This window comes from Aristolochia californica, unplaced genomic scaffold (assembly GCF_029961685.1).
Source record: "Aristolochia californica isolate CCGP_79_NKW_82.1479 unplaced genomic scaffold, dmAriCali1.0.hap1 SCAF_2, whole genome shotgun sequence".
Classification (NCBI taxonomy): Eukaryota; Viridiplantae; Streptophyta; class Magnoliopsida; order Piperales; family Aristolochiaceae; genus Aristolochia; species Aristolochia californica.
In genome coordinates, this window is record NW_027181881.1 from 4,662,353 (window position 1) to 4,677,200 (window position 14,848).

The 14,848-nt window shown below is 41.8% G+C and overlaps 1 protein-coding gene across 11 annotated transcripts; it reads left to right on the top strand.

Moving 5' to 3' along the window:
- The first annotated feature begins 2,816 nt into the window (after window positions 1-2,816).
- Window positions 2,817-14,540, top strand: LOC137955299 (uncharacterized). Of its 11 annotated transcripts, none has more exons than XM_068802178.1 (6): window positions 2,817-2,987; window positions 3,190-3,239; window positions 3,589-3,658; window positions 12,271-13,150; window positions 13,236-13,352; window positions 13,449-14,540. In XM_068802178.1, the coding sequence occupies exons 4-6, from the start codon at window positions 12,389-12,391 to the stop codon at window positions 14,328-14,330; spliced, it is 1,761 nt and encodes a 586-aa protein (XP_068658279.1). In that variant the 5' UTR covers window positions 2,817-2,987; window positions 3,190-3,239; window positions 3,589-3,658; window positions 12,271-12,388; the 3' UTR covers window positions 14,331-14,540. The 11 variants fall into 11 exon arrangements, with proteins under 11 accessions (XP_068658279.1, XP_068658288.1, XP_068658281.1 ...); XM_068802187.1 differs by having other exon boundaries at window positions 12,357-13,150; XM_068802180.1 differs by having other exon boundaries at window positions 2,817-2,975.
- Window positions 14,541-14,848: the final 308 nt, after the last annotated feature.

Here is a 14,848-nt window from a genome sequence, read left to right on the forward strand (position 1 = left end):
TTGTGAGGACATATGTCTGATGGATAATATGTCGGCTTGGAATTTTTCCTTTATAAAGTGAAAGTCCACCTCAATATTTGTTTTCTTTCATGGAAGACCGGATTCAAAGTGATATGGATATCAGCTTGATTATCACAAGGTATATCCATAGAAGCTCCTTTATAGAATCCCATTTTTGTAAAAAAAGATATGATCCATAGAAGCTCATTGATTGCGTGTGTCATGGCTCTGTATTCTACTTCTGCACTTGACCTTGCCACCACATTCTGCTTCTCGCTTCTCCATGTAACAAAGTTTCTTCCAACCATTGTACAGTATCTAGAAGTGGATTTTCTATCAATTGAAGATCCGACCTAGTCTGTATCTGAGAACCCTTTTATGATGAAGTGACCATGGTTTTTATAGAGAAGCCCTCTTATCGAAGCTCCTTTTAAATATTGTAATATTTTTTCCAAAGCTTGCCAATGAGTAAGTTGTGGTTTGTGCATGTATTGTCTTACCACACTTACTGCATATTATATATCTGGTCTTGTTACATTGAGGTAAATAAGTTTTCCTACAAGTCTTTGATATTTTCCGATATCCACATCTTCTCCAGAACCTGTAGATAGCTTGGTATTTGAATCCATAGGGGTATATGTTGGTCTACACCCAATCATTCTTGTTTCCTCAAGTATATCAAAGACATATTTTCTTTGAGATAGTATGATCCCATACTTGGGACTATAACACCTCAATACCTAGAAAGTATTTAAGTAATCCAAGGTCCTTTGTTTTGAACTCTTCACATATATTATTTTTGGCCTTTTCAATACCATTTGAACCACTGCCAGTTAAGACAATATCATCTACACAGACTGCGAGAAGTACTTTCCCTTTGGGTGTATCTTTAATAAATACAAAGTAATCTACTGAGCATAGATGAAATCCAACCCGTATTAGAGCTTGGCTAAATTTATCAAATCACACATGAGGAGATTATTTCAGACCATATAGAGATTTCCTCAATATGTATATAGACTAAAAGATAAGTCCTAATATAACTAAAACTCCTCTAAGTATGACTTTCTGTGAGACCTCCTCCTGTAAGACTCCACCATATTAATTATGTCTCTGTAAGACTTCTTATTATGAAAGTTATGTAAGACTCTTCCATATTTTCTTTTCAACAAGAATCAAACATAACCCAACAAAAAGGATTAAAAAATTGACAACAAAGTACACAAACCTATTCGCCCCCGTGCACTCACCCTTGTCCCCTCAAGTTTGTGTCTTACAAGACCTAATAGGTTGTAAGCGGGTACACAAGAAAAGACATAACCAAATGGAACCTTGCAAGCTTGTAAGCTTTGATTTTTAGGCACATTTTTAATAATAAGTGTTGAATTAAGTCAATTCCCTAGAATTCCTTGGTTTTGAACATAACAACGCATTAACTTTTTGCTAGTAATATATGTACATAAGCAATTCAATTGTTTATCCTTCAAGTGGCTCAAAGAAAGGTACAGAGAAAAGACAAAATCTAAAACTAGTCAAGAAGAAGACTACTAAGCCTAAAATGAACATGTCCACTTGAAGAAGAAAGGTAAGTGGATTGCACTAAATTTGAAGACTAGAGATTTTATTCTTAGTCTAATTTAGAACTCAAGAACTTTATAGAACATAAGAGATCAACTAAAATCAAAGGTAAATAAACTCATTCAAGTCCGAATAGCAAAGGAGTCTTAGGTCTAAATGATTTTGAAAAATGTCAAAAACTCTCCATGGATTATCGTAGATCGTTAACCTTCTGGACTTGATTTGAAATCTTTTTAAAAGTTAAAGTTTGTTTTCCAAAGTAGATTAATTAATTGACAAGGGAATTAATCAATTAAAGTACCTTTAATCGATTAAACCAAAATGCCAAATAAACAATTAGCTAGGTTATTTTGAGTTTTTCAATTTCACTAATTAATTGATAACCAAAATGTGATTTTCATTAATTCATTTGCCAAAAAAAATTGAGTTAAAAAGTATCAATTAGAGGAGCCATTTATTCCTTGTATAATTTCCAAGTTATTGGGAAATTTTCAAACAAGAGTTATTGGGTGATGAGGATGACTAGGGGAACATCGATAGTAAACTAATACTTTTACATTTTTGTTCCCCTTAAAAGAGACTAAAGTTTTTTAATTTAAAATGAACACAAATTTTTAGAATCAAAACCCCCTATTAAGTTGTCACCTAGGCCAACAAAAAGAAGGAATTGAATTGATTTGATAATTGTGCCCTTGTAACAAGAATTGCTTCTATTAAAGCCTTTCTGTCTTTGAAATTTCATTTACATATTCACCACATGAAATGTAAAAATGAAAATTTTTAAATGATGATCTTGATGAAGAAGTGCATATGAAATAACGAGACGGGTATGTTCTTCTAGTTAATGAAAATATAATTTTCAAATTAACAAAGTCACATTATGGTGTGGTTTCATAAGTTATATGTCTTTTACCCTTTGCACCTATTTTGAAACTAATATAATAACAAGAAGAAAACCCACATATGTTTCAAATGACAATCTCATAAAAGTTATCTTAATCATTATGTGCCACAATGCAATACAAGTTCAATTGGTTCAACCATTTTAGTTAAAGCTAATTGAACCTGAACCAGAATTGATGGCCGGGCCGGTCCTTTCAATAAATTCAAGCAGGGCTCTTCCAAAAACCGAAGAGTAACATGCTCTTGAGATAATACGGAGAGCTCTTTTCAAAGTAGGGTCCTAAGTGCGCCTACATAAGAGAAAAAACGAAAACGATAAAAGTCATGAACCTGCCCAACGGGGTTCGCTGCCGTCGAGAGGAACATTTCTCCTCCATGAACATTCGCTAAGCTGCTGCAGTTTTCGAGCCTCTTGGCTATTTCTCCTTCAGCTTCCTATTCACTCCCCCTGTTCCTCTCTGACGCCAAACTTTCGCCCTTTGCTGCTGTTCAAGGTATCGGCTCAGGTTGTAACCCTAAATCTTTTATCTTTGCTGGACTTCGCCGGCTGTCCCAGTAGATTTATTTTTTATGGAGTTCGATAGTTGCATTTTACTATAGTTGTTGAATTTTTGTAGCGATTTTTTTTTCTTTGCCTTTACTTGGTCCTGTTACTGTAAGAGTGATACTGGAATGTTTTTTTTTTTTTTTTTTTTCATGGGTGGTTAGGAGCTTCTGGAAACTAGGCTTCTGTCCGTGTTTCTGGGAAAGGAGAGCAGGTTGGTAGTGTATTTGGCTGTGTGTACTGTCTTGAGATGGTGCCTGTCATTTGGATCTGTTGAAGTTTTGCCTTACTATTCGTGTTTAAGTGATATGCTTATCTATGGCTATTAGTGGAAGTAGAATGATGGATAAAGTGCCATTCGAAAAAAAAAAAAAGATTGATGGATGAAGTGTGTTTATTTCAACTTAGTAAAGAGAGCTGGCTTGGAGTGAGTCATTAATCTTGCCTTTTTTATGCTGTTGTTTTTACCCTGGTGTTTTAGAATGTTGCTGTTGTCATTCCTTGCATGTGATTTTTTCTGGTTAGATGTGTTTTTGTGTTTTTTTGCTATCTTTCCATGTTAGAGATGGTTCGGGTAGGAATTCTTTGAGATAAATATTTTCAGGCTTGGCTCAAAGAAAGGGCGGAACAGATGTATGTTATCTTTTGAATATATTCTTATTTCTTAAAATGAATATTTTATTCCTACTCTAGTTCATTGATTCTACAAAATACTGCATTCCATCAGAATTTTTCGTCCTTTTCTTATGGTCTGTGGATCTTTAGGCAAAAGTATGATTCTCTAATTCTAGAAGAGGACAATTTAGTACCAACAGGATGACCCCGACCTAGGAGATTTTGGTCATTTATGATGAGGTTATGACATCTTTTGTGCGTGTCCAGTAAAAGTGGTTTCACGCTGTCAGAAGTGCTAATAGGATCCTTAGAATAGGTGTTTCTCTCCAAAATTTTGTTGCGAGTGATACTTTTCCTATTATCATGGAATAGATTGAGTAGGTTGATTTTTTGTTACTTCTGTTCTGGCTTGTAGTTTATTTTATTTTCTGTTATGCTTTCTAGCTTTATTCATTTTTCAAAATCTTGCTTTATATCTTTTCTCAATTCTTCTTTTTTCGTAATCAAAATGAATTGCCATTATTCTGAAAAAAAGGGAAGCCCTTAGTTGAACTATACTCTAAGAAATCATGACAAAGTGGCAAGAGAACATGTAGGTATGGCACGAACAGGTGAAAAAGAGGTTTTTGAGATGGCTCAGGGTGTATTCATTTGAGTGCTTAGTGCACCTAAAGCAGAAACCTTCAGGTTGTGGATGAACAAGGAAAGAAAAGGTTGAAAATGACTTGGAGATGGGGAGAAAGATCTGAAGAAAGGGAAATAGGCCATCTAATTAAGCACTAAAGGAGATTCATGTGGTTGACCCTACTATTGTGGGATAAAGCTATGAAGAAGCACAACAGAGAAACATGTCTTGTCCACTTCTTCCTCTTATGGGACAAACCTTCAAATCTCATGAAAGATTTGAAGAAATTGATTGGCATACACAGCCAGTTGATAAAGACTGCTTAATCCCCTTCAATAAGAGGATGCTTGGAGAATTGTCAAATGTAGACTTTGAGGCTCTCCAGAAGAGCCTCTAGCACACTCTTGGTGAAGTTAGTGTTGAAAGAAAAAAGTGTACCAAACTAAGACTCTCCTAAAATAGATCTCCCCTACAAGCCACTGATGTAGCTTCAGTGATGAGTGGCTTGGCCAATTGGTGGAGAGTTGCTATTATTACATCCTCTAAAGGAGCTCTCAATCTCTGATTGTCTTGATAATAAAGGTATGGAGGTAGCTGATATCTGGGAAATTATAGGCCAAGTATAGTGAAACTTGATAGATGACTCACTCAACCTTCTTTGTCTTCTCTAGTGCTTGCCATTGTACCTTATTACCTGTTTTTGAAACAGAATTTTTTTACCATTGAACACTGTTGGAGACTAAAGCTACAGTAGGCCTACCTGCTGTCACTGAGTCAATGAAGATGATCCTCTCCAGACTTTGAGGGTCTGGAAGCCTCCCTCTCTGCAATTTTTTCTGTCCCTTTCTTCTCTCTGCCAGCTCTTCCCCCTTTATTCCTTATTCCCCTAACTTACTGTTCATAAGGGATAGTCCCGTTGCTGCTGTTGCTAGGTGGATCTGCCACGCTGGGTGCAGAGTTGCCCCAATCTCCTCCCCACCTCCCCTTCTTCTACCTGATTTGTCCTTCTTTTTCTAGCTGTATACCCGTAAGATTGGGGGGCCTATCCCCCCCTTATTTGAGAGGCACCTTCTCCTCAAGGTGGAAGGAAGGAGACTGGGTTAGAATGGTGGTGTAAGGTTCCCATGTGGCCTCAAATTCAAGAAGGTCCTTCCACTGGACAAGTACCTCATAGGTGCCATCTTGGAGTTGTCGGGTATTGAGGATATGAGTGGGTTGGATGGAGAGTACCATGTTATCTGTGAGGCACTGAGGCAAGGGTTGGCTGGAAATGGGATGATGAGCTGGCTTTTTTAGTTAGCTGACGTGGAAGATGGGGTGGATACGAGCAAATGATGGTGAGGTCAAGGCGGTAGGCCACTTCACCAATTTTGGCCAGAATTTTGAAGGGCCCATAGAAACGAGGGCTGAGTTTATCATTGGGTTTGTAGGCTGAGGAGCGAAGGTGGTAGGCTTGTAGTTTAAGATAGACAAGATCTCCTAATTGGAAGTTCCTTTGTTTAATATCGACTTGTATCTTCATTCTAGCTTGAGTTTTGTGTAAATTGAGCTTGAGTTCCTCTAGGATGGCATCGCCGTCTTGAAGTTCTTGGTCAACTTCATATATCGGTGATGTGCCGAGGGAGTACCGAAGTAGTGTCGATGAGTTCCAACCATATAAGGCTCGAAAAGGTGTCATGCCCATGGCTGGGTGGAAGGTGGTGTTATACCAGAATTCCGCCCAAGCTATCCATTTAGGCCAATGTCAAGGGTGGCTGCTCACAAAACAATGGAGGTATGTGGATAGATATTTGTTGACCACTTCGGTCTTGCCATCTGTTTGAGGGTGGTAGGCGATGCTCATGCGTAGTTGGGTACCTGATTGCTTAAAGAGCTCTTTCCAAATGGTGCTAATGAATTTTTTGTCTTAATCTGAGATAATGGACTGCAAAAACCCATGTAGATGTATGACCTCTCAGACAAACAATGAACCAACCTGGATGGCGATGTAGGGGTGACTGAGGAGGAGAAAATGGCTGTACTTGGTCAACCTGTTCACGACCACAAGGATAGTGTTGACCCCATGAGCCCTTGGTAGTCCTCCATGGAAGTCCATGAAGATGTCTTCCAATACTTGGTTGGGGACGGGGAGAGGCTGGAGTAATTCGGCTAGACTGAGCATGTTGTACTTGTTCCGTCGGCATACCTCACAACTAGCAATGAGCACATCGCGTTTGAGGCCTGTCCAGTAGACCATGTTGGCCAACCATTTGTAGGTCTGATAGTAGTCTGAATGCCCCTAGGAGGGGGTAGAGTGGAATTCTTCAAGGAGTCGGGGAATACAAGTAGTGGAGGATGGCAGCACCATGTAGTTCTTATACATCAAGTACCCCTTGACGATATGATAAGGTGGGTGGCTGTTGTTGTCAAGTAGTGGCTCTTGCTGAAATTTGCGAAGCCCGTCATCCTTATGGATATCTTGCTCCAACTCTTCTAGTCCAGAAGAACAAACTAAGGATATGACTAATACCTCCATAGTTTCAACCCATCAACAACCTTGTTGTTGGTAACGGGTTTGTATATGATCTCGAAATCAGTACAAAATGATTGCCTTGTTGCTGCTAGGTGGATTTGCCATGTTGGGTGCTGAGTTGTCCCATTCCCCATCTTCTACCTGTTTTTGTCTTTCTTTTTCTGTTGTATACTTGTAAGATTGGGGGCCTATCATTCCCACCCCCGATTGAGAGGCACTTTGTCCTCAAAGTAGAAGGAAGGAAACTGGGTCAGAATGGTGGTGTAAGGTGCCCATGTGGCCTCAAATTCAGGAAGGTTCTTCCACTGGGCAAGTACCTCATTGGTGCCATCTTGGAGTTGCCGGGTGCTGAGGATAGGAGCGGGTTGGACAAAGAGTACCATGTCATCTGTGAGGCACTGAGGCAAGGGTTGCTGGAAATGGGAGGATGAGCTGGCTTTTTTAGTTGGCTGATGTGGAAGATGGGGTGGATGCGAGCATATGATGGGAGGTCAACGTGGTAGGCCAGTTCACCAATTTTTGCCAGAATTTCGAAGGGTCCATAGAAACAAGGGCTGAGTTTCTCATTGGGTTTGCGGGCCAAGGAGCGGAGGCGGTAGGGCTATAGCTTAAGATAGACAAGATCTTCTACTTGAAAGTGTATGTCCCTTCATTTAGTATCGACTTGTATCTTCATTCTAGCTTGAGCTTTGTGTAAATTGAGCTCAGTTCCTCTAGGATGGCATTCGTCGTCTTGAACTTGTTGGTCAGCTTCGTTTATCGTGAATGTGCCAAGGGAGTACTGAAGTAGTGTTAGTGGGTCCCTACCATATAAAACTCGAAAAGGTGTCATACCTGTGGCTTGGTGGAAGGTGGTGTTGTACCAGAATTCTGCCCAAGCTATCCATTTAGGCCAATGTCCAGAGTGACTTTTTAGAAAACAACAGAGGTATGTGGATAGACATCTTCGGTTTGGCCGTCTGTTTGAGGGTGGTAGGCGGAGCTAATGCGTAGCTGGGTACCTGATCGCTTAAAGAGCTCTTTCCAAAAGGTGCTAATGAATACCCTGTCTCGATTCGAGATAATGGACCCACAAAAACCCATGTAGATGTATGATTTCTCAGACAAACAATGAAGCATCTTGGACAGCGGTGTAGGGGTGATTGAGGAGAAAATGGCCATACTTGGTCAACCGGTCCACAACCATGAAGATAGTGTTGACCCCGTGAGCCCTTGGTAGTCCACCAAGGAAGTCCATGGAAATGTCTTCCCATACCTGGTTGGGGACGGGGGCGAGGCTGGAGTGAGCATGTTGTACTTGTTTCGTTGGCATACCTTAGAGCTAGTAACGAATTTCTGCACATCATGTTTGAGGCCTATCCAGTAGACCATGTTGGCCAACCGTTTGTAGGTCTGGTAGTAGCCTGAATGTCCCCTAGAAGGGGTAGAGTGGAATTCTTCAAGGATTCAGGGTATACAAGTAGCAGAGGAAGGCAACGCCACGCAGTTCTTATACACCAAGCGATATGATCAGGTGAGAGGCTTTTGCTGTCAAGTAGCTGCTCTTACTGAATTTTGCAAAGCCCGTTATCCTTGTGGATTTCTTGCTCCAACTCTTCTAGTCTAGAGGAACAAACTAAGGATATGGCTAATACCTCCATAGTTTCCTCCTTTCGTGACAATGCATCATCAACCTTGTTGTCGATACCAGGTTTGTATATGATCTTGAAATCAAACCCCAGGAGCTTGGTGATCCACTTCTGTTGTTCCTCCCCCATGAGTCGCTGGTCTGTTAGGAAACGTAAGCACTTTTGGTTGGTGTGCATGATGAAGTGTCGACCAAGAAGGTTGTGTCTCCATTTTTGGACAATGAAAACGATTGCCATCAGTTCCCACTCGTAAACTGATTTCAGGCAGGCTCTGGGTGAAAAGGCCTGATCAAGAATGCCAAGGGGCACCCTTCTTGCATGAGGACAGCCCCAATACCCTTGCTAGAGGCATCGGTCTCCAAGACAAATGGCTTGGAGAAATCGGGTAGTGGTAGCACCAGCATTGTGGTTATGGCCTGCTTTAGCTCCTCGAAAGCTATCTGGGCGGCATTGGTCCAAGGGGGGGGGGGGGGGGGGAGGGGGTCGGACGCCTATGAGAATTCCTCTAGGAGAGAGGTCAACTCTGGTGTCACCGCTTCTGTCCGCACCATGGTTTCATGGGAAAGACCATAGAACTCTACAAGGCATCCTTGTCTTTCCTTCTCCAGAATCTTGATCATGACCTCCGTCGATACCCTACACTGTTCAGGGCAAGGTCTCCCTGAAATCAGACCATCTTCCCCTGGAAGATGAACGTCATGGAGAGATCTTTCCAATTGAGATAGACATCTTCTAGTAACCGCAATTAGGCCACTCGTAGAACGATGTCAACAACTTCCATAACAAACAGGTGGAAATGCTATTTAATGGCCACTCCCTGGATGTTCAAGACTAAGTTTGGGCACATCCCCTCACCTTTAGTACAATACCTATCGACGACCTTGACTCCAAACGGTCTGCTCTGGGTGATTGGGAGTCACAACTCTTGGACAAGGGAGGCATTGATGAAATTGTGGGGTGCCTAGTTGTTAATCAGAATGATGATGTCATGCTGCCCTATAGTACCCCTTAGCTTCAATGTCTGGCTGGAAGCAATGCCTCCGTGAAGTGCTTTGAGGGATAGTGTGACCAATTTGTGAATAGGGGTTCCAAATCCTCGGTAGGGGCATTGTCACGGTCCAGTAGAGGGTCCTCTTTGTCGGCGACGATCATTATGTGGTGTTGTCGCAACTTGCAATGATGTCCAGGAGAGAACTCCTCGTCGCAGCGAAAGCATAGCCTCTTCTCCCTCTTCTCATGCACTTCAGTGTCGGAAACTCATCGGTATGAGAAGTCTCGTCGTGCCGTCACCGTTGGATGTCTTTCCAACGGTGGTTGGGCCTTATGGACGTCGTCGCCGGAGTGGAAGGGGAAAACCCCATCGGTTCGGGGCCAAGCAAGATCCAGGATGAAGACCGACCAATCTTTCCCACGATCGACCTTGTCTCTGCATGCCCAGGCCCATGCCACTTAAACTCACGCGTGTGGCCCAAAACCGAGTTGCACTTGTTGATTTGGTAGGCGGCTTCCATCAGCGAGATGAGAGATTCGGGCGGGTTGACTTAGAGCTTGGCCCGCGCATCGTCTCGAAGGCTGTTGATGAATGTTGTCATAAAAAGTTTGTTTGAGGCTTCAACAAGCAAGGCTAATAGGAGCTCGGACTGCTTCCTGTAGGTGGCGACGGTGTCATCCTGCCAGAGTGCGAGGAGAACCTCTATACCTTTAGCTTGCGATGGATTGAAGTGTTGAAGGTGGGCTGACTGGAACCGTGACCAGGTATGCATCGGAGCTCTGGTTTCTACCATCTAAAACCAGTTCAGAGCTCTTCCCTCCAGGCCAATGATGACTGATGGGATCTTATCTTCGTCTTTAATGGCGTTGACGGCAAGATACCAGTCGACACGGTAGAACCAGCCATATGGGTCTTCATTGGAATAAAAAAGGTTACTCCAATCTCCTTCCTCTCTATTCTATGGTTGTTTTTCTTCGATTGCCTCCTTCGAAGCGTCGCTCATCTTGAGCTGCCGATGTCTCTCCCATCTATAACTTATCCTTGGTTCTCATCCCTTCCCGGAGGTCCATCAGAAGCTCTCGTATCGACTTCATGTCGATTTTGAGTTCTTCCATTCCACCCTTCAATTTCGAAACCTCCTTTTCCACTGATTCCATGTGGCCTTCCATCTTTCGATCTTACCATACCCAGCCTGACCTTGCTCTGATACCAGAGTGTTGGAGACCAAAGCTACAGTGGGCCTACCTGTTGTCACCGAGCCAATGAAGATGATCCTCTCCAGACTTCGAGCGTCTGGGAGCTTCCCTCTCTGCAGATTATTCTGTCCCTTTCTTCTCTCTGCCAACTTCTTCCCCTTTATTCCTTATTCCCATAACTAATTTTCCTTAAGGGACAGTCCCGTTGCTGCTGCTGCTAGATGGATCTGCCACACTGGGTGCTGAGTTGTCCCATTCCCCCCTTCTACCTGATTTGTCCTTCTTTTTCTGCTGTATACCCGTAAGATTGGGGTCCTATGAAACACCATTGAATCACATTCAATAGGAAGGGGCCCCAAGAACCTAACTTTGAAAATTTTCAGCCGGGATATTAGCTCAACTTCCATGTAGTCTGCTACCCAAGGACACCAAAGGCGGATATAATAAACTGCAAAGGATATGGGGTTCACCAAACTTTTGAGAAAGGAGCTTACTTTTTGGTTCTAGTTTTCCTTTTGAGGAGGAAAACTGCTCTTCATCTTTCAAAAACAGTATTTTCTACAGTCCTGGTTGTTAATGTGGTGAAAGAGAGATAGCTCAAGGTAGGAGTTGGGGGTTGAGCAACAAACCAAACAAAGAAAATTTCGCCCACTTAACTTTTTGCCCTGAGACAAAAAAGGTGAAAAGACCTTCAAATTCACTACTTGCATCACACTTCAAACACAAAGCAGATTTTATTTTAAGGAACTGAAGGATGAGAACATCTGAGTTAGCATGATCAGCAATTGGATTAAGCCAGTCCAGCTCTTTTCCCATCTTAAATAGCAAGTGTATAGCTTCCTTCACAATATTGAAGAAGAGGAAGCAAAGTGGGTCTCTTTGACCAAGTGCTATAGAGCTTTACGTGTCCCATCGAAGAGAACAGAGGAGGTGGACAAAAGGCAGTTCTTAATCCAAAATCTCAATCAATTGCAAAAACCATTCTTTCATAACATGATATTCCCAGCTAAACTCATCTCTTTATGTCAAACTTAGTAACCTCCAAGGCTGATTTTGCCTTATAAAATATTCATTAAGCTTATAGTAGCAAAAGCAAAATATGGGTTTTGTTGCGCTTAATGAAGGTGCTTTGGTAGAACTGATAATATGGGGTAGATTGTTGCTATTATCTCATCTGTTTCATATAGTCCCATGTTTTAGCCGCTGGCTCTGCTAAAATGCTTCATGATTTCCTCTTAGCTTTTTTATCTTCCATTTCGAGTTTATGTTACTTGGATGTGTAAGTCCATACTATCCACTGATTAAGACAGAACCCTTTCCTCATAAAACGCAAACAAATGTTCCATTCATATATTGCCTCATTTTGGCTGTGTGACCCCTTGAGCCATATCTTATATTTTTATTATTCTGCTTCAAATTCTTCTAAGTTCTTACTTAGCTAACTTTATCATGTGGATACTACTTGTACGTGTTATGGCTCTTTCTTTTCTCAAGCGGGAGAGTTGTTCTTAAGCAGATGCCAACATGATCAATTGAGACAAGCAAATATTAGCCTTCATTTGTAGTGATTATGTCATGTTGGACATCCATTCAGAGTTTTTCTTAGTCGATTGTATTGTTTCATGGTATAATCCTAGTATGTTAATGTCAACTGTGTGATTGGCATTGCTTGAACCAGGTGCAGTCATTGCAACAATCTCTTTGATGTCCTAGTTCAGTTGTTGCTTGAACTAATAGCTGATACAACTCATTCCATTCTTCCAGAAAATACATTTTCTTTAGGAGCTAAGTAAATCATGGGTAAGGGAATCCGCAAGAAGAAGGTTGGACATGTTACTGAAGTCCCAAAGCCCATATCATCTGAAAGTACTCCCAACTCATTGAAGCCCAAGCAAAAAATTTTAAAAAAGAAAAAGGAGAAGAACAATGCAGAAACTGTGGAACCCAAGGCTGCTCCAAATTCTGAAAACCACAAGCCTGCAAACAATGAAGAAACCCAAAGTATTCCAGCTAAAGATGGTGGTCCATCAAAGACAGATGAAGGTAATACTGCGAAAGAAGAAATTGAAAAAAAATCAGAAGGCAAAAGCTCCTCAAAAATTGTAGTAGCTTCTGACACAAGATCCAAAAAGTTCACAAAGAGGAGGAAAATGAAAGAGAAATCGAACTTACAAAATCTAGGGTCGTACAAGACCCGAGAAACCAGTAATACCATGTCATCTAAGAGAAAAGCTAGGGATGAGGCTGGGACTGCACATGAACGCAGGAAACAAAGTAGTACTGACCATAAGTTATCTAATGGAGAGAGGCATCAGGGTAAAGAAAAACTAGGTGGATTGATTTTCATGTGCAACGGGAAGACCAAGCCGGATTGTTTCCAATATATGGTCATGGGTCTTCCTATGAACCAAAAAGAACTTGTAGAGAACATCAAACCTGGTATGAAGCTTTTCCTATATGATTTTGATCTCAAGCTGCTGTATGGGATTTATAAGGCATCAGGTGCTGGTGGTATTAAAGTTGAGCCAAAGGCTTTCAAAGGATCCTTTCCTGCACAGGTTTAAAAGCTTCTGGAACCCGTTTCCTTATCTAGTGTTGATTTTATATTTTTTTAGGTATAAATATGTGGCAATGTGTTGGCAGGTCCGGTTTAAGGTGCATGATGATTGTTTGCCACTGCCGGAAAGTGTGTTTAAGAAGGCTATTAGAGAAAACTATGATGAGAAGCAGAAATTCAGGACCGTACTTACGTTTGACCAGGTGTGTCGGACTAAATCCACAAAGATTGCGTTTCCCGAGTGACATGCAAAGCTATTACCTTTTAATTTCAGTCTCCTCATACGATTGTACTTACAGGTGAAGAAGCTGACCAAACTCTTCAGGCCTGTACCAAGAATTCATTCAAAAGCACCTCAAACTCGAAGCCATTTGCCCCCTCCGGAGATAGAGAGCAGAAGAGTAACCCTGTATCAAGGACCACCAGGGGAAGCCCAATACCCAGTACTACCCAGGGAGTTAATGGCCTGGGAAGGAAATTCTGTCAATGAGGTCTGGAGGTATTATAATACTGCACCAGAATATCCAATGGAGCATAATCGTTCAACCCGCCATGAATCAATTCGAGTGCAAGGTGAGGTAGGTCCATCACACAGAGAAGTGATGCGCCCCCGTAATCCACTTGTCCTGAGTGAGAAAGAATATCGAGCTTTTGGTCTTGGACGTGAACCAACTGCTCCAAGTCAACATCCACCTCCTCAAGTGTCTCCTCCTCTAGGCTTGGACCCTAGTTATCACTATCAATACCGACCTGGTGTTACTTCTTCAGATCCATATCCTCGGCAAACTAGGAGAGAAACCATTTCACCTGAACGTTATCCTCCATCCCCACGGAGGGAGACGCATGCAGTTGATAGAGATTACATAGGTCTTGGAGAAGCAGTGTCTTGGAGAGTGCCTGCTCAGCCATCTCCTGCTGCTACTGGCCGTATATATGGATATGGCATGAACAGGGGGCTGCCTTTGGATGGAGAGCTAGGCAGGGGTGCTGTAGTTGATAGAAATGATTTACTATATGCAGGCAGGGCACGGACTGCGTATGATACCCAATCCAGGGTTGATGAAGTTGACAGGTACATCCCCACCGAGTATGACAGGAGACGGACTCTCTCAAGAGGTAGTCCTCCTGAGTTGGATTCTCTGCCTCGACGCGCGTTTGCAGGCACGTCCTATTACCGCTGATCGCTGGTGCGGCAGCTTGATTCTTAATTTTAGCATGAGACTCTTGACTCGACTTTTATCTGAGTATTATACTCTCACTTTACCGAATTGATGTTAAAATTACTCGACTCTTCCCAGTGATCTGACTGCAATATTTTATAGATTTTAACATTGTGGATGAAGCAAATAGCTGCGTCTGTATCGATTAAACATTTTGGCAACCGGAACCAACGCTACCTGTGTTAGTGGTAGGTTCAGCATGCTTCCCTTGTGCGAAGCGCAAGGCTCTTTTTAGTGGCGTGTGTTGATTGCGGTTTGTTCTCGTCTCGTAAAATAGACTAACACAATTTCCTCTCCAACTTTGTTAAAGACAATCTTGAAAAATAGGAAAGTAAAAATTCTGTTAAGGTTGTCGGAAAAAAAATCAATATTTTGTTAAGATTGGGAGGATTTGATTCGGACCTGATTTATAGGTGTAATTGTATTTGTTTCATGCATAAATATGTAACTTTGTTAAATAATCAATATTGAAAAATATG